We start from the raw sequence: 27,883 nt of genomic DNA on the forward strand, positions 1-27,883 counted from the left end.
TCCCATTTTACCCCAAAAAGTAAAAAAAAAAAAAAAAAAAAAATTATTAATAAAGATATATGGTATCACCGCTTGCCTAAATGTCCGGACTATCAAAAAATAATGTTAATGATCCCGTACGGTGAGCGGCGTAAACCTAACAAAAAAAGTCCAAAATTGCTGCTTTTTTGTCAAATCATATTCCAAATTTTTTTAATTAAAAATGTATTAAAAATTTTATATAGGCAAATGTGGTATCAATAAAAAATTACAGATCACCGTGCAAGAAATGAGCCCTCATACCGCTGCTTATACGGAAAAATGAAAAAGTTATAGGTCGTCAAAATAGAGGGATTTTAAATGTACTAATTTGGTTAAAAAGTTTGAGATTTTTTTTTAAGCGGTACAATAATAGAAAAGTATGTAATCATGAATACCATTTTAATTGTAATGACCCACAGAATAAAGAAAATATGTAATTTTTACCGTAAATTGTACAGTGTGAAAACCAAACCTTCCAAAATTTGCTAAATTGTGGTTTTCTTATAAATTTCCCCACACAAATAGTATTTTTTTGTTTGCACCATACATTTTATGAGTGATGTCATTACAAAGGACAACTGGTCATGCAAAAAACAAGCCCTCACACTTGTCTGTGGATAAAAATATAAAAGAGTTATGATTTTTAGAAAGCGAGGAGGAAAAAAATGAAAATGCAAAAATAAAGATTTCTTAAAGGGATACTCCAGTGGAAAAAAAAAATTCTTTTAAATCAACTGGAGCCAGAAAGTTAAACAGATTTGTAAATTACTTCTATTAAAAAATCTTTACCCTTTCAGTACTTTTTAGCAGCTGTATGCTACAGACGAAATTATTTTCTTTTTTGTCTTGGCCACAGTGCTCTCTGCTGACACCTCTGTCTGTGTCAGGGACTGTCCAGAGCAGGAGAAAATCGCCATAGCAAACCTATTCTGCTCTGGATAGTTCCTGACATGGACAGAGGTGTCAGCAGAAAGTACTGTGGACAAGAAAAAAAGAAGCTCAAAAAGAAAATAATTTCCTCTGTAACATTCAGCTGCTAAAAAGTACTGGAAGGGTAAAGTAATTTACAAATATGTTTAAGTTTCTGGCACCAGTTCATTTAAAAAAAATTTCAAAAGTTTTCCACCGGAGTACCCCTTTAAGGCCCAAATGGGCTGAGTCCTTAAGGGGCTAAGATAGTGGTAACTTTCCGTTGATCATTTCTTTGTGAAAAAGAAAAAAAATGTCATAAAAATTTTGAAAGGTTTGCATTTTTCTGACTTTGAATCTCTCTGCTTGTAAGGAAAATGGACATGGTAAAAACATTATATATTAACTCACATATACAATGTCTACTTTATGTTGGCATAATAAGGTTTTCATGTTTTTACTTTTTGAAGACATTAGAGGGCTTCAAAGTATATCAGAAATTTTAAAAAAAAATTCTGAATCTGAATTCTTTTGTGACTAGTTCAGTTTAAAGCAGATTTGAGGGGCCGTTCTGTAAGAAATCCTCCATAAATGACCCCATTATAGAAACTGCACCCCTCAAAGTATGCAAAATGACATTCAGAAAGTTTGTTAACCCTTTAGGTGTTTCACAGGAATAGCAGCAAAGTGGAGGAGAAAACTCAAAATTAAAATTTTTTACATTAACATGTTCTTGTAACCCCATTTTTTTTTATTTTTACAAGGGGTAAATCGAGGAAAAGCCCCCAAAATTTGTAATCCAATTTCTCTCGAGAATGGAAATACCTCATATGTGGATGTAAAGTGATCTGCGGGTGCACTAGAGGGCTCAGAAGGGAAGGAGACTTTGTCGCATTTAGGAAGCCCCCATGGTACCAGAACAGCAAAGAATCCCCACATGGCACAGCATTTGGGAAACTAAACCCCTCAAGGAATGTAACAAGGGGTACAGTAAGCCTTAACACCCCACAGGTGTTTGAAGAATTTTTGTTAAAGTTGGACGTGAAAATGAAAAGTGTAATTTTGTCACTAAAATGCTGGTGTTATCCCAAATTTTTAATTTTCCCAAAGGTTAATAGGAAAATAGGAGTATGGAAATACCCCATATGTGAATGTAAAGTGCTCTTTGAGCGCACTACTGGGCTTAGAAGAGAAGAAGGAAAATTTGACTTTTGGAGAGAGAATGTAGCTGAAATGGTTTTTGGGGGGCCTTGTTGCATTTAGGAAGTCCCCATGGTGCCAGAACAGCAATAAAAAAAATAAAAAAAAGACATTTGGCACACTATTTGGGAAACTACACCCTTCAAGGAATGTAACAAGGGGTACAGTGAGCCTTAACAGGCGTTTGACTAATTTTTGTTAAAGTTGGACATGAAAACACATTTTTTTTTTTTTACCAAAATGCTGGTGTTACTCCAAATTTTTCATTTGCACAAGGGTTAATAGGAGAAAAAAATTGTAACACCCCATATGTGGACGTAAAGTACTCTGTGGGCGCACTACAGGGCTTACAAGGGAAGAGCGCCATTGGGTTTTTGGAGAGAATTTGGTGGGCGTTTACAAAGCCCCCATGGTGCCAGAACAGTGGAACCCCCCACATGTGACCCCATTTTGAAAACTACACCCCTTACAGAACGTAAGAGGTGCAGTGGGCATTTACACCCCACTGGCCTTTTGACAGATCTTTGGAAAAGTGGGCCATGCAAATTTTCACGGACCACTGTTCAAAAAATCTTTCAGACATCTGTGGGGTACAAATGCTCTCTGCACCCCTTGTTACATTCTACAGGGTGTAGATTCCAAAATGGGGTCACATGTGGGGAGGGTCTACTGTCCTGGAAGCATGGGGGCTTTGTAAATGCACATAGCCTTCAATTCCAGCCAAATTCTCTCTCCAAAAAACAAATTTTGCTCCTTCTCTTCTGAACCCTGTAGTGCGCCCACAGAGAACTTTACATCCACATATGAGGTATTCCCTTACTCAGGAGAAATTGTGTTACACATTTTGGGGGCATTTTCTCCTAGTACCCCTTGTGAAAATTAAAACATTTGGGGAACACCAGCATTTTAGTGAAAGAAAAATAAAATTTTCCATTTTTATTTCCAACTTTAATGATACTTCGTCAAACACCTGTGGGGTGTTAAGGCTTACTGCACCCTGTTTAAAAAATGGGGTCACATGTAGGTGTGGAAATCACCAGTTTAGGCCTCAAATGTACATGCTGAGCCATGTAGTGCGCCCATAGAGCACTTTACGTCCACTTATAGGGTATTTCCGTTCTCAGAAGAAAATGTGTTACAAATGTTGGGGGGTGCTTTTCTCCTTCGCCTTTTAACTCTTGTGAAAATGAAAAATATGGGGCAACACCAGCATGTTACATTTTTACACTAACATGCTGGTGTAGATCCCAACTTTTCCTTTTCATAAGGGGTAAAAGTAGAAAAAGACCCCTAAAATTTGTAACACAATTTCTCCCGAGTACGGAAATACCCAAAATGTGGCCCTAAACTGTTGCCTTGAAATGCGAAACTGTTGCCTTGAAATGCGACAGGGCTCTGGAATGAGCGAGTGCCATACGCATTTGAGGCCTAAATTGGGTATTTGCATAGGGACGGACCCAGATGCAAGCATTACACTTGCCTCTGCCACCAAAAATACCCTACGACAGTGTTTCCCAAGCAGGGTGCCTCCAGCTGCTGCAAAACTCCCAGCATGCCTGGACAGTCAATGGCTGTCCGGCAATGCTGGGAGTTGTAGTTTTGCAACAGCTGGAGGCTCAGTTTATGAAACAGTGGCTATTTAAATGTAATGATGAGAAGACAGAGGATGGGGTGCAGGGGGGGATGATGTGAGTAATGGTACTGATGAGGAGACAGAAGATGGGGTGTGTAATGGATGGTAATGATGAGAAAACTGAGCATGGGGTGCAGGGGGGGTGCACTTTGGGCTGTAATGATGAGGAGACCGAGGATGGGGGGGCTTGGTATCATGAGATGGATAATGTGGAGACCGAGGAGTCCCAAGGTGGAGGGATATGGAGTGCAGGGGTAAGGAGGCCAAGGATGGTTGGGGGGGCATTTGATGGTAGTATGGGGTGATGAGGAGACCGAGGATGGGGTACGTGGGGTCTATGAGGTGATGAGGAGACTGAGGATGGGGTACGTGGGCTGTATGGGGTGATGAGGAGACCGAAGATGGGGTATGTGTGGTGTATGGGCTGATGAGGAGACCGAGGATGGGGTGCGTGGGGTGTATGGGGTGATGAGGAGACAGAGGATGGGGTGCGTGGGGTGTATGGGGTTGTGTATGAGGTGATAAGGAGACCAAGGATGGGGTGCGGGGGGAGGAGGCATTGGGGGGATGAGACGACCAAGGATGGGGTGGGGGGGGGGGGTTGAGGAAACCAAGGATGTGGGGGGGGGGATGTGTGGGTGTGTGTATACATATGTATGATAAATGTGTGTGTATGCATGTATGATAGATGTATGTACGATAGATTTGTGTGTGTATGTATGATTTGTTCATACACACATCTATCATACATACACACATCTATCATACTTACACGCATCTATAATACATACACCAGCCATATATACAGCTAACATACCTACATACATACAGTATATTGTACATCAATTCGGAGGAGTGGGGGGCCAGGGGGCAATGGGGTACAGGTCAGCCTAGGGCAGCAAAAAAATTTAATACACCACTAATGGGTTGGGGAATATTAGTTTAGATTGGTGTTCTCAAATCTGTTGCTCTCCAGCTGTTGCAAAACTACAACTCCTATTATGTTTTGACAGGCTTCTGGAGCAGGACTTTGGGGCATAGGGAGGGAGGCAGAGGAGTCTGGGAGGACTTAGGGGTCTAGGGGGGGGGAGTTCAGGGGAGCATGAAGAGGACTTACAAGTCTAGGGGGGGGAAGAGGGGTGAAGCAAAGAAACCGGGAGGAACATTTATATTATATTCACGGTACAGCAGATAGCAAGGTTATATTTAGAGGGTACAGTGTGTGACAGTACTTTACTGAGGGGGTACAGTGTGTACCAGAACTATATACAGGGGGTGCAGTGTGTGGCAATAATATGTTTAGAGGGTATGGTGTATGGAAGTATTCAGGTGGTACAGTGTGTGGTAGTCTTATATTCAGGGGGTACAATGGTTGGCAGGGCTATCGTCAGGGGGTACAGTGTGTGGCAGTGTTATATTCAGAGGGTTCAGCATGTGGCAGTATTATATTTAGGGGCCCAGTGTGTTGCAGTATTTGATTCAGGGATACAATGTATGGCAGTATTATATTCAGGGGTACAATGTGTGGCAATAATATATTTAGAGAGAAATATAATGAAATATAATGATTATTGTCTTTATACAGAGGATGAAGATCTGCTGACAAATTAAGGAACCAATGATGTCCGGATGTCTGGACCAGATAATGAAGTAAAGGAAAGACAACAGAGAACACGTCACTCAGGTCACTGATGATATTCTGTCTGACTCTCCGAGCTGTAGTCACTTGTAAGTTCTGCAGGGATGATGAGTGAAACTGTACCCCAATCTGTGGCTCTCCAGCTGTTACAAAATGACAACTCCCATAATGCCTATGGCTCTCCAGACATGATGGGAGTTGTAGCTTTGCAACAGCTGGAGAGCCACTTGAACCTAGAATGGCCTCCATGTTAGAAAATGCAGTCCGGTGTGCATCTTGTACAATGTATGCAATCCTTGAGCAGCAGTTCGAGGGTGAATATTGTTGTGTGAGATGTGAACGAGTTGTTCGTTTGGAAGCCCAGATCCTGGATCTAGAGGAACAACTGGCAACATTGAGATGCATTGACAACCCGTAGATGAGACTCCTGCTCACTGAGCAGGCACTCTCGGGGGTATAGGTGGGGGAGGACAGTGGGACGGAGTTGCGGGACAGTCAGGCAGCTAGCTGGGTTACAGTTAGAAAGCGGGGTAGGGGAAAAAGTGTCAGGGAGGCTAGTCATGAACTGGCACACCCCAACAAGTTTGACCGCTTGGCAGATGAGGGGGATTCAATTTCAGAGCTAGCAGTACTGCAGCAGGATACTGCCTCTGACTGCCAGGGGGGTGTCTGCTCCAGTAAGGAGGGAGGGAGGAGTGCAGGGCAGGCAGGTACTAGTGGTGGGGGACTCAATTATTAGGGGGACAGACAGGGCGATCTGTCACAAAGGCCGGGATCACCGAACAGTGTGTTGTCTGCCTGGCGCTCGAGTTCGGCACATCGCGGATCGGGTTCACAGGTTGCTGGGCGGGGCTGGAGAGGACCCAGCAGTCATGGTACATATTGGCATCAATGACAAAGTAAGAGGTAGGTGGAGTGTCCTTAAAAATGATTTCAGGGACTTAGGCCGCAAGCTTAAGGCAAGAACCTCCAAGGTAGTATTTTCTGAAATACTACCAGTACCACGAACCACACCAGAGAGGCAGCAGGAGATTAGGGAGGTAAACAAGTGGCTCAGAAGCTGGTGTAGGAAGGAGGGGTTTGGGTTCATGGAGAACTGGGCCGCCTTCGCTGTCGGTTACCGGCTCTACCGGCTGCACCTCAATAGGGAGGGTGCAGCTGTGCTTGGGGAGAAGATGGCTAGAAGGGTGGAGGAGTGTTTAAACTAGGTACTTGGGGGGAGGGAACCTACAGCAAAGAGGGGGAAGATAGCGTAGATAGAGAGGTGGGCATTATTAATGTACCTGGGGGTGGAGCGGAGGAAGGGGTTAGAATAGTTAATAGGAACAGGCTTCATAGGAAAATAAAACTTACACCCTCAAATCCCATTAACCCCAATAACATAAGGATGGAAATGTAAAGTGTATGTTCACAAATGCCAGAAGCCTAGCAAATAAAATGGGGGAGCTGGAGGCCTTGATACTGGAGGAACATATTGATATAGTTGGGGTCACTGAGACATGGCTGGACTCCTCGCATGACTGGGCTGTCAATCTGCAGGATTTTACATTGTTTAACAAGGATAGAATGAACAGGAAAGGTGGTGGAGACGTCTGTATGTAAGAAGTGGTATGAAAGTCAGTGTGAACGATGCCATAGTGTGTGATGATTCTGAGGATGTGGAATCACTGATGGTAGAATTACAAAAGGAGGGAAATACTGAAAAAATAATATTTGGTGTAATCTACAGACCCCCTAATATCACTGAGGTCAGCTGTATAAACAAATAGAGAGGGCTGCTCGGGCCGGTACAGTGGTAATAATGGGAGATTTTAACTATCCAGACATAGATTGGGGTCGAGGGTTGGCTAAAACTTCAAAGGGGCGACAATTCCTAAATTTATTGCAGGATAATTTTATGGGCCAGTTTGTGGAGGACCCAACAAGAAGTGATGCCTTGTTGGATCTGATCATTTTCAACAACGCAGAGCTGGTTGGTAATGTAACTGTGCTGAAAAACATTGGTAATAGCGACCACAATATAGTTACTTTTGATTTAAAATGTAGAAAACAAAGTCAGACGGGGAAGGCAAAAACATATAACTTTAAAAAGGCAAATTTCCCTGGGCTGAGAGCTGCGCTACAGGACATAGACTGGGGGAGGTGTTCTCAAATACTGATACAGAAGGTAAATGGGACATCTTTAAATCAACTCTAAATATATACCAAAGGGGAACAACTATAAACGATTAAAACTAAATCCTACATGGCTGACAAATGATGTTAAAAGAGCAATAAACAACAAAAAAATAGCCTTCAAAAAATACAAATCTGAGGGGTCAGCTATAACATTTAAACAGTACAAAGAGCTTAATAAAATCTGTAAAAATGTAATAAAAACTGCAAAAATTCAAAATGAGAGACAAGTGGCCAAAGAAAGCAAAACTAATCCTAAATATTTTTTTAGATATATAAATGCAAAAAAAAAAACAAGGACAGAGCATGTAGGACCCCTTAATGATAATAATTGGGAGGTTGTCACGGGCGATCAAGAGAAGGCGGAGCTACTGAATGGGTTCTTTAGTGCTGGTAACACATCATGTAATGTACTGAACTGGCTTAATGTAGAAATGGTACAAGGTAAGCTAAGTAAATGTAAGCAAATCTCCAGAACCAGATGGATTACACCCAAGAGCTCTTAGAGAGGTAAGTTCAGTAATATCTGTACCCTTGTTCACGATATTTAGAGATTCTCTGGTGTCTGACATTGTGCCAAGGGACTGGCGCAAGGCGAATGTGGTACCAATCTTCAAGAAGGGCTCTAGGTCTTCCCCAGGAAACTATAGACCGGTAAGTTTAACGTGCATTGTGGGTAAATTGTTTGAAGGACTTATAAGGGATTACATACAGGAATACATAGGGGATAATTGTATTATAAGTGATAGCCAGCATGGGTTTACTAAGGATAGAAGTTGTCAAACCAATCTACTTTGCTTTTATGAAGATGTGAGTAGAAGCCTTGACAGAGGAATGGCTGTGGATATAGTGTTTCTGGATTTTGCTAAAGTGTTTGATACTGTCCCTCATAGACGTCTGACAGGTAAGTTAAGGTCTTTGGGCTTGGAAACTTTAGTTTGTAACTGGATTGAACACTGGCTCATGGATCGTACCCAGAGAGTGCTGGTCATTGATTCGTACTCTGATTGGTCCCCGGTTATTAGTGGTGTACCCCAAGGTTCAGTACTGGGACCGCTGTTGTTTAATTTATTTATCAATGATCTAGAGGATGGCATTAACAGTTCTGTTTCTATCTTTGCAGATGACACTAAGCTTTGTAGCACAGTACAGTCTATAGAGGATGTGTATAGGTTACAAGATGACTTGGATAGACTAAGTGCCTGGGCATCCACTTGGCAAATGAGGTTCAATGTGGATAAATGTAAAGTTATGCATCTGGGTACTAATAACCTGCATGCATCGTATGTCTTAGGGGGTGTTAAACTTGCAGAGTCACTGGTAGAGAAGGATCTGGGTGTACTTGTAGATCACAGACTACAGAATAGCATGCAATGTCAGGCTGCTGCTTCCAAGGCCAGCAGAATATTGTCATGTATCAAAAGAGGCATGGACTCGAGGGACAGGGACATAATACTTCCCCTTTATAAAGCATTGGTACGGCCTCACCTGGAATATGCTGTTCAGTTTTGGGCACCAGTCCATAAAAGGGACACTGTGTTGCTGGAAAGGGTACAGAGATGCGCGACTAAACTAATATGGGGCATGGAACATCTTAGCTATGAGGAGCGATTAAAGGAGTTACAATTGTTTAGTCTTGAGAAGAGACGTTTAAGGGGGGATTTGATAAACATATATAAATATATTAATGGCCCATACAAAACACATGGAGAAAAACTGTTCCAGGTTAAGCCCCCTCAAAGGACAAGGGGGCACTCCCTCCGTTTGGAGAAGAGAGGGTTTGGTCTCAAGGGGCGACACGCCTTCTTTACCATAAGAACTGTGAATTTATGGAACAGTCTACCTCAGGAACTAGTCACAGCAGGAACGATTAATAAATTTAAAACAGGGTTAGATACATTCCTGGAACAAAATAACATTAATGCTTATGCAGAAATATAAAATCCCATCCCTTCCCCCAATATCCCACCACACCCCTACCCTTATATTCCCTGGTTGAACTTGATGGACATATGTCTTTTTTCGACCGTACTAACTATGTAACCCCCAATAAAAATGGGCTGCTTATTCTAAAATGCCCGGGCCTATTTTTGGTCCCAGACCGGCCCTGCCTGTAAGTCACTTATATCACTGGGTATTCTCCTGACTGTGTCCCATCAGTGCTGTAGTCACTGATTTCTTCGTGTGACCGAGGCCGAGTAAGGGGGTCGTCAGGAATTGGGTAAGCAGGATGTCAAGGGTAGGGGGGCTCAGGACAATTTTTTGCATCTGGGCCATGTTGTTTCTAGCTACTCCCTTGGTTGTTGTCATCCCCTCTCCATTCCTCTCTACAGGAAAGAGGGAGATACGTGAACGCTGTATCTCTATAGAGATATGTGGAGGAAGTGTAGCGGCCACAGCTTCAGGCATTGGTCGCCAGCAATCCAGCATGCAGCAGGATTACAGGGGTGCTGGGCAGGAGATCGCGGATGTCCCAGAGGCCGGTGTGAGGTTCAGAACTGCCCCCCGTACGTCTGCCCCTCCCCTCAGCTGTTCGGAGCGAGGGAGGAGGAAGGCAGAGAGGGGCAGGATGCAGTTCTGCACCTCCCTCTCTCTGTACAGAGCTCCCTACTCGCCCCTGCCTTAGAAGGACGTATATTCTCACAGCCCCGCTTCTGTACGTAGATTTTGACAGCTGTGAAGATCTACGTCCAGGGGGCTGTGAGAGCGGGGCTGTGAGAATCCCCCTCCTGCCGAGGGAGGTGCACATCCCCCTGGCCGTAAATTTTCACAATGGCTCAGTCACACAACCACAAGTAGAGATTTTTTACAGCCCCCTCGATGTAGATTTTCACAGCTGTCAAAATCTACTTCCAGGAGTGGGGCTGTGAGAATCTACATCCCTCCTCTCCTGAGGGAGGGGGGAAGAGAGAACTGTGTATGGGGCTGAGGGAGGCGCAGAACTGCATACTGCACAGTTCCACTTTTCCCTGTATGTTCGGTAATATCCGAACAGCTGAGGGGAGGGGCCGATGTAAAAATGCATGGGACGCAGTTCTGCACCTCACACTGGACCTCCCCCCCCCCTCTCCCGCAATCAGACATTTATCCCCTATCCTGTAGATAAGGGGATAAGATGTCTAGGAACAGAGTACCCCTTTTAGCTAGGTTTCCACTTGTTTTTTTTTCTGGCAGTTTTTGGAAAACTGCCACTGCAGTTTGTGAGCCAAAGTCAGAAGTGGATTCATAAGGGAGGAGAAGTATAAGTCCTTCCTTTATATGTCCTATTCCTTTTGAATACACTTCTGGTGCTGAAACGCGTTGTCAGTTTGTTCTACCATAATAAACTGTCCTGTGCTTTATTGGCGTTCTGGATCCTTTCATTCCAGCAGTAGCGCTCGTCCAGTAACCCCATTTTTCTACTCTCCTTTTCCTGGCTGTACTGCAAGTGAAATTGGATGTCAATGTACTTACATTTAGAAAAAAATTCATTCATCAACAAACAACAAATTCAAATAAATAAATAAATGTATATACATGTACGTACCCTTCTGTGCTGCACAAGGGACTCCACTGGGGAGAAGCTGCACACAACGGACTCACGAAAGATGGTAACCATAGCAGCCAACCCACCAGTCTTTTGTCTGAAGTGCATGTTGGACATCAGAGGATCTGTAGGACACAGAAGAAATGTGTGCTGTGTAGAATTAAAGCCATATACACCATTACACCGTACACCATTAGTTGTGTCTAAGTATAGTATGTATTGTGTCTATGTTTAGGATATAAATGAGAATCAGACTATTGTACATGTATAAACATGTCACTTATGCATTCATGAAGGGTCATATGGATAAAATAATCATGATAGATAAATCATAAATAAAATTAACCCCAAGGAGGAGCCACAAACAAACATCAAAGCATATAAAATGTGTATAAAACCTAAATTACTACGGTTATCATACAATAAAGTGAGTAAAGTAACAAAGCATTAAGCTACACGCATAAAATATATGTATTTATGGCATATAACACAAATATTGTGTTAAAAATTACACTCTATGGATTAATTTAGCCTCTGAGGTGTCAGAGAATGCATTTTAAAAATCCAAAACATCCTTTTTTGTTAGGACCTCAAACTTATTTACCACATCAGTGGCTGCATAATCAATAAGTGTAACTTTGACTTTACCAAAGTCATTCTTATGACTCCTAGAAACTTTGGACCGGTGTTTGTTGATTTTAGTTCTTAAAGAGGTACTCAGTTGAAAACATCTTATCCCCTATCCAGTGGCGGGACCCCCGTGATGTCCGGGCTGGCAGCAGCGGCGTCTGGAGCACAGAAGCTTGCAGCTTCCGCATTCGTGACGTGATGCCACGCCCCCTCCATCCATGTCTATGGGAGGGGATTGTGACGGCTAGTACATAGCCGTCATACCTCCACCCATAGACGTGAATGGAGGGGGCATGGCGGCTGGCATCGGAGGTCATCAGGCACGGAGCGGAGTTCACTCTGTGCACTCAATGACAGGGGTTCTGCAACTGAGATTACGGGGGTCCCCAGAGGCCCCCACGTGCTAACATCTTATCCCCTATCCTTTGGATAGGGGAGAAGAATTTTTCAGCAGAGTACCCCTTTAAACCCCTTGTGGTTCAACCAATATACTGCAATATACAGGAACATTTGAGTAAGTAGACCACATAAAATGTACTACAATTCATGGAATGTTTAATTACAAATGTTTCCCCCCGGTACTATTATTCATTAAGTCCTTCTTGTTATGCTTGATGACAGTGCAACATTTGTACCTAGAGGTGCCACATCTACACATGCCCCGAGTCTTACCCAAAAGCAAAGAACATCATGGAGATTTAGATGTTTCACACCTCAAACAGCTAGGGGCAACAATTCTTTTGATAGTTTTTGCCCTCCTATAAATAACTTGAAGTCTTCTATGGATGGTTTGTTGTGAAAACAGGTCATTGGAAAGACCATGCTTAAGCAGTATATCCTGAATGACTTAGTTAGAGGGATTATACATAGTAATAAAGTGTTGGAATGCTGAAATCAGATGGGACTGGTTTGGGTTCAAGACAGTCTTGTTGTATGAGGTCACGTGGTCTTGTCTGGGCTGCCTGTATTATACCAGAAGAATCGTTCTTTTCTTGAAACCTCTAACTCATCATCCCTCTTTGTGTGTCAAAATCATATAACCAGCTGCAATTCTGCCACAGACTTTTCAAGGGGACGTTTTGCTGCCATTGATGGTGATGGTCACTTTTGTAATTCAACAAACTATGGCTGTCAACCATCTTTAAGATGCTTGACAACAATATATGGTTTATCGCAAATATTGGGCCTCATTTACTAAGAGTGTCAAGTTTTTACTAGTGGGAAAAGTTGTTTCAGACTTGCAGGATTCCTCTCTATTTGCTGTTGGGGAAAGCCGGGAACATTTTCTGACCAGCTTTTTGTAGGTGGATATTTCCAACCATTTATCCTCAGGATTTTCTGTGAATTCAATAGTAAATCGGTCGGGTTGTGAAACTTAGTCCCATTTCGGACCGACCACGCCGGCTTTTCACAGTGCAATGTTGGGTTTGTCGGATTTTCCATGCGCACACTGTCGCACACTGGCGCAGAGTGGCGCAGACATGTCTCAGACACTCTGCGCCAAAATAACCAGACAAAACTGGTCGGTTTTAGCTTAGTAAATGAGGCCCATTGTGTTTTAATTTAAAAAATGTAAAAAATTTCACTTATTTTTTTTTAGGGACCTCAAACCTATTTACCACTTCAATGGCTACATTGATTAATAGGTGTAACTTTTAATTCACCAAAATCATTGGACCGCTGCTTGTTGATTCAAGTTCTTAAACTGAGGGTGATTTGACCAATATGCTATAATTTAAAGGAACATTTGAGTAAATAGACTTCATAAAATGTTTAATTACAAAGGTTTTTCTGGTACTATTACTCATAAAGTCCTTCTTGTTATGCTTGATGCAACATTTACATATAAAGGTATTACATCTATATGTGCCCAAAAATGAAATGCTACTGGAAGATTCAGATGTTCCACAGATCAAACGGCTAGGGTCAACAATACTTTTCGAAAAATTTTGTCCTCCTTTAAATAACCCAAGGTTTTCTAGAGATGGTTTGTTGTAAAAAGAGGTCAATGGGCATAGTATGCCAATGCTTTAAACAATATATCCTGAATGACTTTGCAAGAAGTATTATATGCCAAACTTAAGTGCTGGATTCAGATGGGACTGGCTTGGGTTCTAGACAATCTCATTGTATGAGGTCACATGCTCTTTTCTGGGCTGCATGTATTATACCAGAAGGTTAGTTCTTTTCTCAAAACCTCTAACTCATGATCCCACTTTGAGTGTCGAAATCAGATAACCAGCTGCAAGTCCTTTGCAGTCTTTTTGAATTGTCCAAAGGGGTTGTTTTACCAGTATTTCTTGTACTTTCTGTCAAACATCTTAAAGGCTAGGTTTTCACTTGTTTTTCTTTTGGTTTTTTTTGCACCTGAAAAAAATGCGAGAAAAACTGCCACAGCTTTTTCCTGCATATTGGCAGTTTTCTGGCATTTTTTTTGGTGTGTGGAAATCGCCAATGTTGTACAGTGGCAGATTTTTCACTGCCTTCAGGGTACCACTCTGTGGGTCGGATGCAGAGCACCCGGTCCACAGAGTGTAAGGAGGTGAGGAGTGATGTATAGCATCACTACTCACCTCCCCCCGGTCATGAAGTATACAGGGGTGCATAGTGTACCCATGTATACTATACAGAAGCCGGGAATCCTGTCACCCTTTGGACGGTATACAGTATATACAGCTATCTATATAGCTGTATATAGTGTATACAGAACATGAGGTCCACTTACCTCCCTTGCTCCTGTCCCCACTGGGTCTGTGTGACTCCAGCTGTTGCTAAACTACAATTCCCAGCATGCCCGGACAGCCAATGTCATGTTTTTTTTTCTTCTCATTTGAGATCCATGTATGCAGAGGATTACAACGGATTTGGTGGACTAAGGGGATGAACTGGATTTTTTTTTATTTTAATAAAATGGCTAACGAGGGCTGAGGGGGAGTGTTTTTTAAATAAATAAATTTTTCCAATGTGTCATGTTTTTTTACTTTGAATTTTCAGGCTTAGTAGTGGAAGCCGTCTTATAGACGGAATCCATTACTAAGCTAGGGCTTAGAGTTAGCCCAAAAAACAGCTAGAGCTAACCCCCAAATATTACCCTGGTACCCACAGCCACAAGGGTACCGAGAAGAGCCAGTACCAACAGGCCTGGAGCATCATAATTGGAGCTCCTGTGCCTAGGCGTAACAGGCTGCCATTATTTAGGCTGGGGAGGGCCAGTAGCATTGGTCTTCACCCACCCTGGTAACATCAGGCTGTTTCTGCTTGGTTGTTATCTGGCTGAGAATAAAAATACGGGGAACCCTATGCGTTTTTTTTACATTTATTTATTTATTTTTTTTAAAGTGCAAGGTTTCTCGGTACGGCTCTTCCTGGTACCCCTGTGGCGGTGGGTACTGGGATAATATTTGGGGGTCAGCGCTAGCTGTTTTTGGGGCTAACACTATGTCCCGGCTTAGTAATGGATTTCGTCTATAAGACTGTTTCCACTACTAATCCTGAAAATTCAATTAAAAAAAATCCCCCACAGCCCTTGTCACGATGCCGGCTGGCAGGAGGTGGATCCTCTGTGCCAGAGAGGGATAGCGAGGACCGTGCTAGTGGACCGGTTCTAAGACACTACTGGTTTTCACCAGAGCCCGCCGCAAAGCGGGATGGTCTTGCTGCGGCGGTAGTGACCAGGTCGTATCCACTAGCAACGGCTCAACCTCTCTGACTGCTGAAGATAGGCGCGGTACAAGGGAGTAGGCAGAAGCAAAGTCGGACGTAGCAGAAGGTCGGGGGCAGGCGGCAAGGTTCGTAGTCAGGGGAGATAGCAGAAGTTCTGGTACACAGGCTTTAAACACACAAAACGCTTTCACTAGGCACAAGGGCAACAAGATCCGGCAAGGGAGTGCATGGGAGGAGGTCAGATATAGTCAGGGACCAGGTGGAAGCCAATTAAGCTAATTGGGCCAGGCACCAATCATTGGTGCACTGGCCCTTTAAGTGTCAGGGAGCCGGCGCGCGCGCGCCCTAGAGAGCGGAGCCGCGCGCGCCAGCACATGACAGCAGGGGACGGGAACGGGTAAGTGACCTGGGATGCGATTCGCGAGCGGGCGCGTCCCGCTGTGCGAATCGCATCCCCAACGGCCATGACAGAGCAGCGCTCCCGGTCAGCGGGACTGACCGGGGAGCTGCAGGGAGAAAGACGCCGTGAGCGCTCCGGGGAGGAGCGGGGACCCGGAGCGCTAGGCGTAACAGTACCCCCCCCCTTAGGTCTCCCCTTCTCTTTATCCGGTAACTGCCTCCCCTGGGATGAGGACACCGGGAAAGGATGGAGGGATTCCTCAACGGCAGGCAGAACAGCAGGAGTAGGAATGGGGAGAGAGGGCAGAGGGCGAGGCCTGGCACGGGGCAGTGTGACACCAGGACGAGGGCCATGCGGGGACACAGGGGCTTGCCTGATGGGACTGGGAGGGGGGGAGAGGCATTTCCTGTGGCAGGCAGAGTCCTTAATGACCTTAGGGGGACCGGATACAGGAGGAACCACAGGGTCCCGGCAGGGAGTACTGGGAACCGGTTGAAGGCAGTCCTTGGAACAAGAGGGGCCCCAACTCTTGATCTCCCCAGTGGACCAATCCAGGGTTGGGGAATGGTGTTGAAGCCAGGGTAGTCCAAGGAGAACTTCAGAAGTGCAATTAGGAAGGACCAAAAATACAATTTCCTCGTGATGAGGTCCGATGCACATTAGGAGGGGCTCCGTGCGGAAACGCACGGTGCAATCCAACCTGGCTCCGTTGACCGCGGAAACGTGGAGTGGCTTGACAAGACGGGTCACCGGAATGCGGAATTTATTCACTAAGGACTCCCGAATAAAATTCCCAGAAGCTCCAGAGTCCAGGCAGGCCACGGCTGAGAGGGAAGAGCTGGCTGAAGTAGAAATCCGAACAGGCACCGTGAGACGTGGAGAAGCCGACTTAGCATCAAGAGACGCCACACCCACGAGAGCTGGGTGCGAGCGTGCGTTTCCCAGACGTGGAGGACGGATTGGGCAATCCACCAAAAAATGTTCAGTACTGGCACAGTACAGACAAAGATTCTCTTCCTTACGGCGATTCCTCTCTTCCAGGGTCAGGCGAGACCGATCCACTTGCATGGCCTCCTCGGCGGGAGGCCTAGGCGCAGATTGCAGTGGAGACTGTGGGAGAGGTGTCCAGAGATCTAAGTCTTTTTCCTGGCGGAGTTCTTGATGCCTCTCAGAAAAACGCATGTCAATGCGAGTGGCTAGATGAATGAGTTCATGCAGGTTAGCAGGAGTCTCTCGTGCGGCCAGAACATCTTTAATGTTGCTGGATAGGCCTTTTTTAAAGGTCGCGCAGAGGGCCTCATTATTCCAGGATAGTTCAGAGGCAAGAGTACGGAATTGTATGGCGTACTCGCCAACGGAAGAATTACCCTGGACCAGGTTCAGCAGGGCAGTCTCAGCAGAAGAGGCTCGGGCAGGTTCCTCAAAGACACTTCGAATTTCCGAGAAGAAGGAGTGTACAGAGGCAGTGACGGGGTCATTGCGGTCCCAGAGCGGTGTGGCCCATGACAGAGCTTTTCCAGACAGAAGGCTGACTACGAAAGCCACCTTAGACCTTTCAGTAGGAAACTGGTCCGACATCATCTCCAAGTGCAGGGAACATTGCGAAAGAAAGCCACGGCAAAACTTAGAGTCCCCATTAAATTTGTCCGGCAAGGACAGGCGGAGGCTAGGAGTGGCCACTCGCTGCGGAAGGGGTGCAGGAGCTGGCGGAGGAGATGGTTGTTGCTGCTGTAGCTGTGACTGTACTTGCTGTAGTAGTGACTGGAGTTGCTGTGTCATGGTGGTCAAGTACGACAGCTGGTGATCTTGTTGGGCGATCTGACGAGCTTGCTGGGCGACCAGCGTAGGGAGGTCAGCGACAACTGGCAGAGGAACTTCAGCGGGATCCATGGCCGGATCTACTGTCACGATGCCGGCTGGCAGGAGGTGGATCCTCTGTGCCAGAGAGGGATAGCGAGGACCGTGCTAGTGGACCGGTTCTAAGACACTACTGGTTTTCACCAGAGCCCGCCGCAAAGCGGGATGGTCTTGCTGCGGCGGTAGTGACCAGGTCGTATCCACTAGCAACGGCTCAACCTCTCTGACTGCTGAAGATAGGCGCGGTACAAGGGAGTAGGCAGAAGCAAAGTCGGACGTAGCAGAAGGTCGGGGGCAGGCGGCAAGGTTCGTAGTCAGGGGAGATAGCAGAAGTTCTGGTACACAGGCTTTAAACACACAAAACGCTTTCACTAGGCACAAGGGCAACAAGATCCGGCAAGGGAGTGCATGGGAGGAGGTCAGATATAGTCAGGGACCAGGTGGAAGCCAATTAAGCTAATTGGGCCAGGCACCAATCATTGGTGCACTGGCCCTTTAAGTCTCAGGGAGCCGGCGCGCGCGCGCCCTAGAGAGCGGAGCCGCGCGCGCCAGCACATGACAGCAGGGGACGGGAACGGGTAAGTGACCTGGGATGCGATTCGCGAGCGGGCGCGTCCCGCTGTGCGAATCGCATCCCCAACGGCCATGACAGAGCAGCGCTCCCGGTCAGCGGGACTGACCGGGGAGCTGCAGGGAGAAAGACGCCGTGAGCGCTCCGGGGAGGAGCGGGGACCCGGAGCGCTAGGCGTAACAGCCCTCATTAGCCATTTTATTAAAAGAAAATCCAGTTCATCACCGTAGTATACCGCCGTAATCCTCTGCATACACGGATCTGAAAGGAGAAGAAAAAAACATGAAAAAAGGGTTAGTACATTTTTGGCACTCTCTGCTGGAGACGGTGCCCATAATGCAATGTCTTCCCAAACAGGGAGCCTCCAGTTGTTGCCAAACTACAACTCCCAGCATGCCCAGAAAGCTTTTGGCTGTAACAGGGAAACATTTGTAACTAAACATTTTATGAAGCATATCTTATTGTAAGGGTCACGGCAGGTGGTGGATCCTCAGGGCCTGTGTAGATGAAGACGTGAGCTGTTCCAGGTAGTGGAGTCTAAGGTGCCGCTGGTTTTCACCAGAACCCGCCTTAAAGCGGGATGGTCTTGCTGTGGCAGGCGGCACCCAGGTCGCTACCCCTGGCACGAACCATCCACACAGGTTGCTGGGATGAAGCATGGCACAGAAGGATACAGACAAGATGAGGTAAGGATAGCTGATGGACAGGGCAGGTGGCACAGTAGCAGGGTCAGGTCACAGAACAAGGGTAACAGGAACAATGGAACACTGAAGCTTTCTCTCAGGCACTAGGGCAACAAAGATCTGGCAGGGAGTGATGGGAGGTGCAGATACTTATAAGAGAAGGTACAGGTGAATTCACTAATTAAGGTTAAGGGTGAACTGGCCCTTTAAATGTAAGAGCTCTGGCACGCGTGCCCTAGGAGGCTGAGAGCACGGAAGACCAGGGAGGTGAGTGACGGGCTGGGACTCGCATGCGGGTGCATCCGCAGCGTGGACATGAAAGGAGAGCGCTCATGGCTTGTGTGTCAGGCCGGAGAGCAGAAATTACAGTACTCCCCACCCCCTTTGGTCTACCCTTTTTCTTGGAATTTAGAAGGTTCTGGAGTATAGGAGGGTGGCTGATCGGTAATAAAGTTCTTAGCACTATGAGACCAAGGGGTTCTGGAGTGGGCAAAGGTTGTAAGAGGCCTGCAGGTTTCTGTAGAAAAATGTTTCCATGGGCACAGGTAATGCAGGCACAAACAAAATCTGTGACATCGCGTTTAAGGCGCGGGCACCAGTAATGCCGGGTGATAAGTTGAAAAGTCTTCTGTTTAACAGGATGACCAGGCAGCAACAAAGAATATCCCCAATTCAATACTTTACGTCTCAGTTTAGCAGGCACAAAAGATTTTCCAAGTGGAACTTGTTGAGGATGCTCTGGAGGAATGTTACACCTTGGCGTAGAATTTGAACCTGCAACATCTGAGGACCTGGAAAGAGCGTCAGCTCTAAAGTTTTTGTTAGCAGGCCCAAAAGGAGGTGAAGAAAGAATCTTAGACTGGGTCAGCACAAGACAATGATTTTGGCAAAACTGTCCCCAGCAAGTGATCTCACCAGAATTTCAGTCTAGTTGAAGAGAATGACGTTGAAGCCAAAGAAGACCAAAAAGAAGCTCCAAAGTACAATGTTGCAGCACATAGAACTCAATTTTTTCCTTATGCAAATCTCCTACTTGCAGGATGAAAGGTTCTGTGTGGTAAAGCACCTTACAGTTTTCAGATTTTGTCTGTTGACAGAGGAAATGTACAAGGGCTTGGCAAGTCGAGTCACAGGAAGGTAAAGTTTCAGAAATTGCTGTGTTTGGGCAGGTTCTTTTTCCAAATGAAGTTCTTCCTGCCTCTCGGCAAAATGCACATCAATACGAGTGGCTAAATGGATAATTTCACTCAGGTTAGTTGGAGGATCTCGTGCAGCGAGGGCATCCTTGATTTTACTGGAGAGTCCATTTTTAAAGGTGGCACACAAGGCTTTGTCGTTCCAGGCCAGTTCAGAAGCAAGTGTGCGGAATTGAACAGTGTAGTCGCCCACAGAGGAGTTACCTTGAAAAAGAGTCAGAAGAGCCATCTCGGAAGAGGAGGCTCGCGCAGGTGCTTCCAATATTTTGCAGAATTCTGCAAGGTAGGCCAGCAAGTTCGGGATCATTGTGATCCCAGAGAGGAGTAGCCCAGGCTAAAGCTTTTCCATACAGGAGACTGACCACAAACGCCACTTTAGCAAGCTCCGTCAGGAACTGATCTGCCATGAGTTCAAGATGCATAAAACACTGTGTCACAAAGCCTCTACATAGCTTGGAATCTCCGTCAAACTTTAAGGGCAAGGATGAGCGAAGCTTGGACCTGGAAGAAAAAGCTGACACAAGAGGAAGCTCAGGCACAGATGGCTGCTGCTGTTGCTGCTGAGCGGCAAGAAGCTTTTGCACCATAGCAGAAAGTTGATTCAGTTTTTGCGCTTGATGAGCCAACTACTGTTGAGCCACGATGGTGGAGAGATCTGAAACCTGCTGGTGGAGAGATCTGAAACCTCCAGCAGAGGCACCCCATGGCCAGATCTTACTGTAAGGGTCACTGCAGGTGGTGGATCCTTAGGGCCTGTGTGGTTGATGATGTGAGCCGTGCCAGGGAGCGGAGTCTAAGGTGAAGCATGGCACAGAAGGATACAGACAAGATGAGATCAGGATGGCAGGTGGCACAGTAGCAGGGTTAGATCACGGAACAAGGGTAACAGAAACAATGGAACACAGAAGCTTTCTCTCAGGAAATGGGGCAACAAAGATCTGGTAGGGAGTGATGGGAGGTGCAGATACTTATAGGAGAAGGTACAGGTGAATTTACTAATTAAGGGTGTACTAGTCCTTTAAATGTAAGAGATCCTGCGTGCGCATCCTAGGAGGCGGGGGCACGACCGCCGGAGCTGAGAGCATGGAAGACCAGGGAGATGAGTGACGGGCTGGGACTCGCATGCAGGCGTTTCCCGCGATGTGAATCCCAGCCCCACCGGCAGCAGGGACATGACAGGAGAGCACTTACGGCCAGCGTATCTGACCAGAGCGTGGACATTACACTTATGAGGTCTAATTATTTGAATATTCCTGTAAGTGGCAGTATTTTGGTTGAATCAACCTTTAGTTTAAGAACTAGAATCAACAAACACTGGTCCCATGACTTTGGTGAATGCAAAGTTACACCTGTTGGTTATGTAGCCACTGATGTAGTAAATAGGCTTGAGGTCCTGAAAGAATGTAAGATTTATTGGATTTTTAAAATGCATACTCACCGATTAAATTAATCCATAGAGAGTAATTTTTTAACACAATATTTGTGATATACTATATATTTTATGTGTAGAGCTCCCATAATGCTTTGTTACTTTAGTATGCAAATACAATAATTGATATTACTGCTAGTATGCACACACATATTACGGTAATTATTTTTGTCTTGATGCACTTTATTTCAGATACTTGTAGGATGGCCTTAGTAATTTTTTTTTTTTTAATATATATATATATATATTTTATATGAAAAGGTATATATTTTGATGTTTGCGGCTCGTTGAGCTAAATTTTATTAATGATTTATCTATCATCCATATGATCCCTTTTATGTATGCATAGGTGTCATGTTTATATAGTTACAACAGTCTGATTCTCATTTGTATCCATACAGGCCATAGACACAATTTATGGTGTATGTGGCGGTAATTTCGAGACAGTACACATTTGTTCTGTTTCCCAAGGATCTTCTCGTGTCCAGCATGCGCCCCAGATGAAGGATTGGTGGGTTGGCTTCAATTGTTACCATCTCTCGTAAGTCCGCTGTGTGGAGTTTTTCCCTCTAGTCACTCCCTGGTTAAGGAGCCCAGCAGCGTCTCTTGTGCAGCACAGGAGGGTATGTATATGTATATACATGTATTAATTTGTCTGTATTTGTTGTTTCACTGATTAATGGATTAAAGTTGTAAGTACATTGATTATGTAACTGTATCATATGTACTTCCTGGTGTGCTTTGTTGTGTTCATCTGTAGATATATAGGCTGACATTTATCAATGAGTTTACACCTTTTTTTCTCCGTACAAAAGGCGCTATTTTGGCGCACTGTGTGTTATTTTGCACCTTTTGGTGGTAGAATATTTTAGTCATTCCAGATGTTTTGGAGTAGTAGTACACGCTTTTCAATTCAGCGTATGCCGTGGACTGAAATTTATGAACTGCGTCTTTTTGTAAAAAGGCGCAAAAAAGGTGCAAAGCCACTGAAAAGTGTCTAAAACTACACCATCCCAGTCCTGGCATAGCTTTTTAGTGTATGTGAAGAGAGAAATTTCAGAAAATGTTTACCTGCTCAAAATGTATCAAATGCTCTGTGAACATTTAATACATTTGGTGCTCCTACACATTATCAGCACACAAACAAAGGGTTTAAAAAAATGCTTCACTTACACCTACAATGATAAATGTGGGCCATAATGCCTGCCTTGTAAATTTTCCAATTGCATTCTGAAGTCACCATTAAATGAATAAATATACTGTTGTAGCTTTCACCCTACATTGGGTCTATGACCACAGCCTTACTTGTATAGAATGTTTTTATTTTGCTCAGTTGCTATTGGTTATCTCCAACTGATTCAAGTGTGTGTAGTTATTTCTATACTTGCTGCTGCTTGCTCAACTGGTTTCCTATGTTGTTTTCTCTGGAGTGGTATATTTTGTGTTAAAAGGTGTTGTGGTGTTGTGGCATTCTGCACATTGGATTCATGAGGTGTGTCGATTTTTAAGGGTACAGGCTGGAAGTGGGTTGCGAGTGTCCATGGCAAAGGACAGACCCAAAATCCGACTTATGTGCAGCGCTTCTCCGGGATGAAAAAGACGATTTTGGCAGAAAAACTGTGTGAACTTTTTATTTTTCCAATTTACAGTGGTATACACGGGCAATATTAGTTACACAGATTTGGAATGTGCAGGACAATGTGTTTCTAGAGGGGATTCCTCTCTTCGTCAGGTAACACATGCCATATTTTGCTGCAACATATTTTCCTACCCACTGAAGTCAATGGGTAGCAAAATCAGCTGCATATTTTGTTACCCATTGACTTCAATGAGTAGGAAAATCTCCAGCAACAAATACACAGCAAAATATGGCACGTGTGACCCTACTCTAAAAGGCTTTACTCTATGAGGCGCTTTTTCTCTGTTTCTATACAATCCCATGAGAAGGCCTTCTCGATGGAACAAAACATCAGTACTACTCCTGGGATTTTGGAATCGGTTCTTCTAGTCTTCTTTCCAAGTATAAGAACTAGCATTACATCATATACTGTAGTTTATATAGTTAGTACAGTTGTCCTTCAAGTTCATCAAAGAAGGAAGAAGATGGATGAAGGGAAGTGGTATGAATGGATAAAGGGAAGGCAAAGTGGCCAACCTTTGACAAGAATTCAATATTTCTACATATGCACTGTTATTTTATTCAAAGAATTTGTCTAAGGGTACGTTCACTTGGACAGATCTGCAGCATATTTTACGCTGCAGATCCGCTGACGATGGACCCTACAGTGTGTCTCCATATGTGCCTGCTTGGAGCGGCAATCCGCTGCTACGAGCAGGCAGCAGTGTGTCTGATCGTAGTGGCGGATTGCTGCTCCGAGCAGGTACATATGGAGACACACTGTACGGTCAATCGTCGGCGGAACCTCAGCGTAAAATAGGCTGCGGATCCGTCTGTGTGAATGAGCCCTAAGCCTGTTTTAAAGAACTTAACAGCTTTTGCTGTGACTCCTGAAGTAAACTGTTCACAGTTCTAATGGTTAAGAAGGCGTGTCAACTCTAAAGAGTGATCCTTTTTTCTCCAGGTAAAGGGAGTGCCACCCCATCTTTTGAGGGGGGTTTACCTAAAACAGCTTTTCACCATATTTGCCATATGGGCCATTTATATAACCCCTTAAAGGGGTACTTCGATGGAAAAAAAATTTTTTAACTGGTGCCAGAAAGTTAATTAGTTCCATTTAAAAATCCTAATCCTTTCAGTACTTATCAGCTGCTGTATACTACAGAGGAAGTTCTTTTCTTTTTGAATTTATTTTCTGTCTGACCACAGTTTTCTCTGCTGACACCTCTGTCCATGTCAAAAGCGGTCCAGGTAGAATACTTGGATAAAATTCAATAAAAAGGGGACTTCCCAACTGGTGCTTCTCCTCCCAGGAAGAATGTGGAAACATTAGCCCACATAGGTAAAGTTATGGTTTAATGATGCAACACATAGTTTTGAGCCCATACCAGTCTCTGCCTGACAAAAAGTCCAGTACGGGCTCAAAACTTTTTGTTGCAATAATTTTACCTCTGTGGGCTACTGTTTCCACATTCTTCCTGGGAGGAGAAACGCCAGTTGGGAAGTCCCCTTTTTATTGGATTTTATCCATGTATTCTACTTGCACTATCCAGCTGACTTTGAGCCATCTGGAAAGGACACTGTGGCTGCTGACCCCCGTTTCAACTGTGATTCTACGTGCCTGCTGAGGTTTTGTGCCCTAAGCACAACACCATCTGGTAAGCCTCCAATCTCATTTGTGCAACTTTCTTCCATTTAAACTGCCTGCACTATGAGCACACCTTTGTTTTTCTTTTATCTATCTATACAGGAACTGTCCAGAGCAGGAGCAGATCCCCATAGCAAACCTCTCCTGCTCTGGAAAGTTCCTGACACAGAGAGGTATCAGTGGAGAGCACTGTGGTCAGACAGAAAAGAAATTCAAAAAGAAAAGAACTTCTTATGTAGTATACAGCAGCTGATAAGTACTTGAAAAATTAAGGTTTTTAAATAAAAGCAATTTACAAATCTGTTTAACTTTCTGGCACCAGAAAGTTAAACAGAAGTACCCCTTTAAGGACACAGGGATTTTTCATTTTTGCACTTGTTACCAACAAATCTATGGTGAAACAAACAAAATATTTGTTGGGCAAAAAAAAACAAAAAACATGTTTTAACTTTCGGGGGCTTTAGTTTCTACACAGTGCACTTTGTCTATATTTTGTAGGTCCTTACAACTATACCTAATTTTTTTTAGGTTTTATTTTGTTTTACTACTATAAAAAAATGTATAACTTTTTGTACGAAAAGTGGCATGTTTAAAATTACACTCTGACCCCTATATTTGAGAGTTAATATTTTGCACTGTGATCAATAGTTTTTATCAGTATTATTTTTGTTTTGATGGGACTTTTTTAACGCTTTTTGTTAAAACATTTTATGGAATGACCAAAAATACAATTCTGGAATTCTGGAAAATGTTTGTTTATATATATATATATATATATATATATATATATATATATATATATATATATACTCCATTGACCATGTGGTTTAACCTCTTAACACCTTAACCTTTTAAGGACGCCGGGTGTATGCATACGCCCTGCATCCCGAGTCCTTAAGGACATGGGGTGTATGCATACTCCCGTGGGAATTCCAGTCCCCGCCGCTAGCCGGTTGGGGACCAGACCGGAATGCCTGCTGAAATCATTCAGCAGGCATCCCAGCACATCGCCGAGGGGGGTCCTGAGACGCCCCCATGTTGGCGATCGCAGAAAATCGCATGTCAATTCAGAGATGCGATTTTCTGCTATTCCGGGCTGATCGGGTCTCTGGTGACCCGATCACCCGGAAAATAGGGATGATCGGAGATGTCAGGGACAGCCCTGATCATGCTGAGGGATAGGAGTGAGGTCGCAGTGCTGCGATCTCCTCCTATCCCCTGCCATTGGTCAGAACTGATTCTGACCAATGGCAGGGCAGGACAGTGGGTTGCCATGGCAACCCCCCATTTTGCCGACCCCTGGATGTCGAGGGGATCATGGGAAGAAGATGGAGGCTGGTACCCGGAGGAGAAGATGCCTGGGGACCCCGAAAATTTAGCACCAAAATAAAGTAGAATATGTCACGAAAAAACAATCTCAGAATCAGAATATTTGGTAAAAGCATTTTCGAGTTATTAATTCGTAAAATGACGGTGGTCAGAATTGCGAAAAAAGGCTCAGTCCTTAAGGTGAAAAAGGGCTGCGTCCTTAAGGGGTTAAGGACCAAGGGCGTACCTGTACGCCCTGGTCCCTCTCCCCTGTTATGACGTGGGGTCACGGGCTGACCACGCGTCATAGGTGGGTTGTCCCACCAGGACCCATGGCTAATGCTGGACATCACCAATCGCGGTGATGCCCAGCCTTAACCCCTTAGATGCGGCGATCAAAGTTGAATGCCGTGTCTAAAATGAAAGTAAACTGTTCCCGGCAGCTCAGTCACTGTGGCGTCCCGAACAGCTAAATGGACGGGGAAGGGTCCCTACCTGCCTACTCCCCGTCCGATTGGTGCTCTGCTTCTCCCTGCCTGAAATCCAGGCTGGAGCAGCAGAGCGCTGAAACACTGATCAATGCTATGCTATGGCATAGCATTGAACAGTGTACGCAATCAGAAGATTGCATGTAATAGTCCCCTATGGGACTAAATAGTAAAAAAAAAAAAGTTAATAAATGTGATTTAACCCCTTCCCTAATAAAAGTTTGAATCACCCCATTTTCCCATAAAAAACAAAAGTATGTAATCATAAATAAACATAAACATATGTGGTATTGGCGGGTGCGGAAAAGTCCGAACTATAGAAATGTGGGAATAAAACCGCACGGTCAATGGCATATTCGTAAAAAAAAATTCAAAAGTCCAAAATTGCATATTTTTGGTCATTTTGTATACCCTACAAATTTTTTTTAAAAGCAGTCGAAAAGTCCCATCAAAACAAAGCGATAAAAACTTGTTAGCGATAAAAACTTGAGATCACGGCGCAAAAAAAAATGTTATATGATTCAAAAGATGACAATTTTAAACATACTAATTTTGGTGCATGTAGTTACAATCTTCTTTAAGTTGTAAAATAAAATAAAACCTATATAAAGTAGGTATCCTTGCGGCCATATGGACCTACAGAATAAAGATAAGATGTAATTTTTTACCGAAAAGTGCACTGCCTAGAATCGGAAGCCCCTAAAAGTTACAAAATGGCTTTTTTTTTTCAATTTTGCACCACAAATATCTTTTTTCTGGTTTCATCATAGATTTTGTGGTGAAATGATTGTCATTACAAAGTACATGTCACGCTGCCGGCTGGCAGGTAGTGGATCCTCTGTGCCAGAGAGGGATTGGCGTGGACCGCGCTAGTGGACCGGTTCTAAGCCACTACAGGTTTTCACCAGAGCCCGCCGCAAAGCGGGATGGTCTTGCTGCGGCGGTAGTGACCAGGTCGTATCCACTAGCAACGGCTCACCTCTCTGACTGCTGAAGATGCTGAAGATAGGCGAGGTACAAGGGAGTAGGCAGAAGCAAGGTCGGACGTAGCAGAAGGTCGAGGCAGGCAGCAAGGATCGTAGTCAGGGGCAACGGCAGGAGGTCAGGAACACGGGCTAGGAACAGACAAGGGAACGCTTTCACTAGGCACTAAGGCAACAAGATCCGGCAAGGGAGTGCAGGGGAAGTGAGGAGATATAGGGAAGTGCACAGGTGATCACACTAATTGGTAATTGGGAGATTGGGCCAGGCACCATCATAGGTGCACTGGCCCTTTAAATCGCAGAGAC

At 44.6% G+C, this 27,883-nt stretch overlaps 1 protein-coding gene across 4 annotated transcripts in view; it reads right to left on the reverse strand.

Moving 5' to 3' along the window:
* The window catches only part of CLCF1 (cardiotrophin like cytokine factor 1), a 227,368-nt gene that overhangs the window by 32,654 nt on the left and 166,831 nt on the right, over positions 1-27,883 (reverse strand). For 2 of the 4 annotated variants that reach the window (XM_056531133.1, XM_056531134.1), the window contains exon 2: positions 11,104-11,228. The exons of the other annotated variants lie outside the window; for them this stretch is intronic. In XM_056531133.1, coding sequence (XP_056387108.1) covers positions 11,104-11,220 — 117 coding nt within the window. In that variant the 5' untranslated portion in view covers positions 11,221-11,228. The remainder of the gene's footprint in view (positions 1-11,103; positions 11,229-27,883) is intronic. 4 annotated transcript variants of the gene reach the window in all.

This window comes from Hyla sarda, chromosome 7 (genome assembly GCF_029499605.1).
Source record: "Hyla sarda isolate aHylSar1 chromosome 7, aHylSar1.hap1, whole genome shotgun sequence".
In the NCBI taxonomy this organism is placed as follows: Eukaryota; Metazoa; Chordata; class Amphibia; order Anura; family Hylidae; genus Hyla; species Hyla sarda.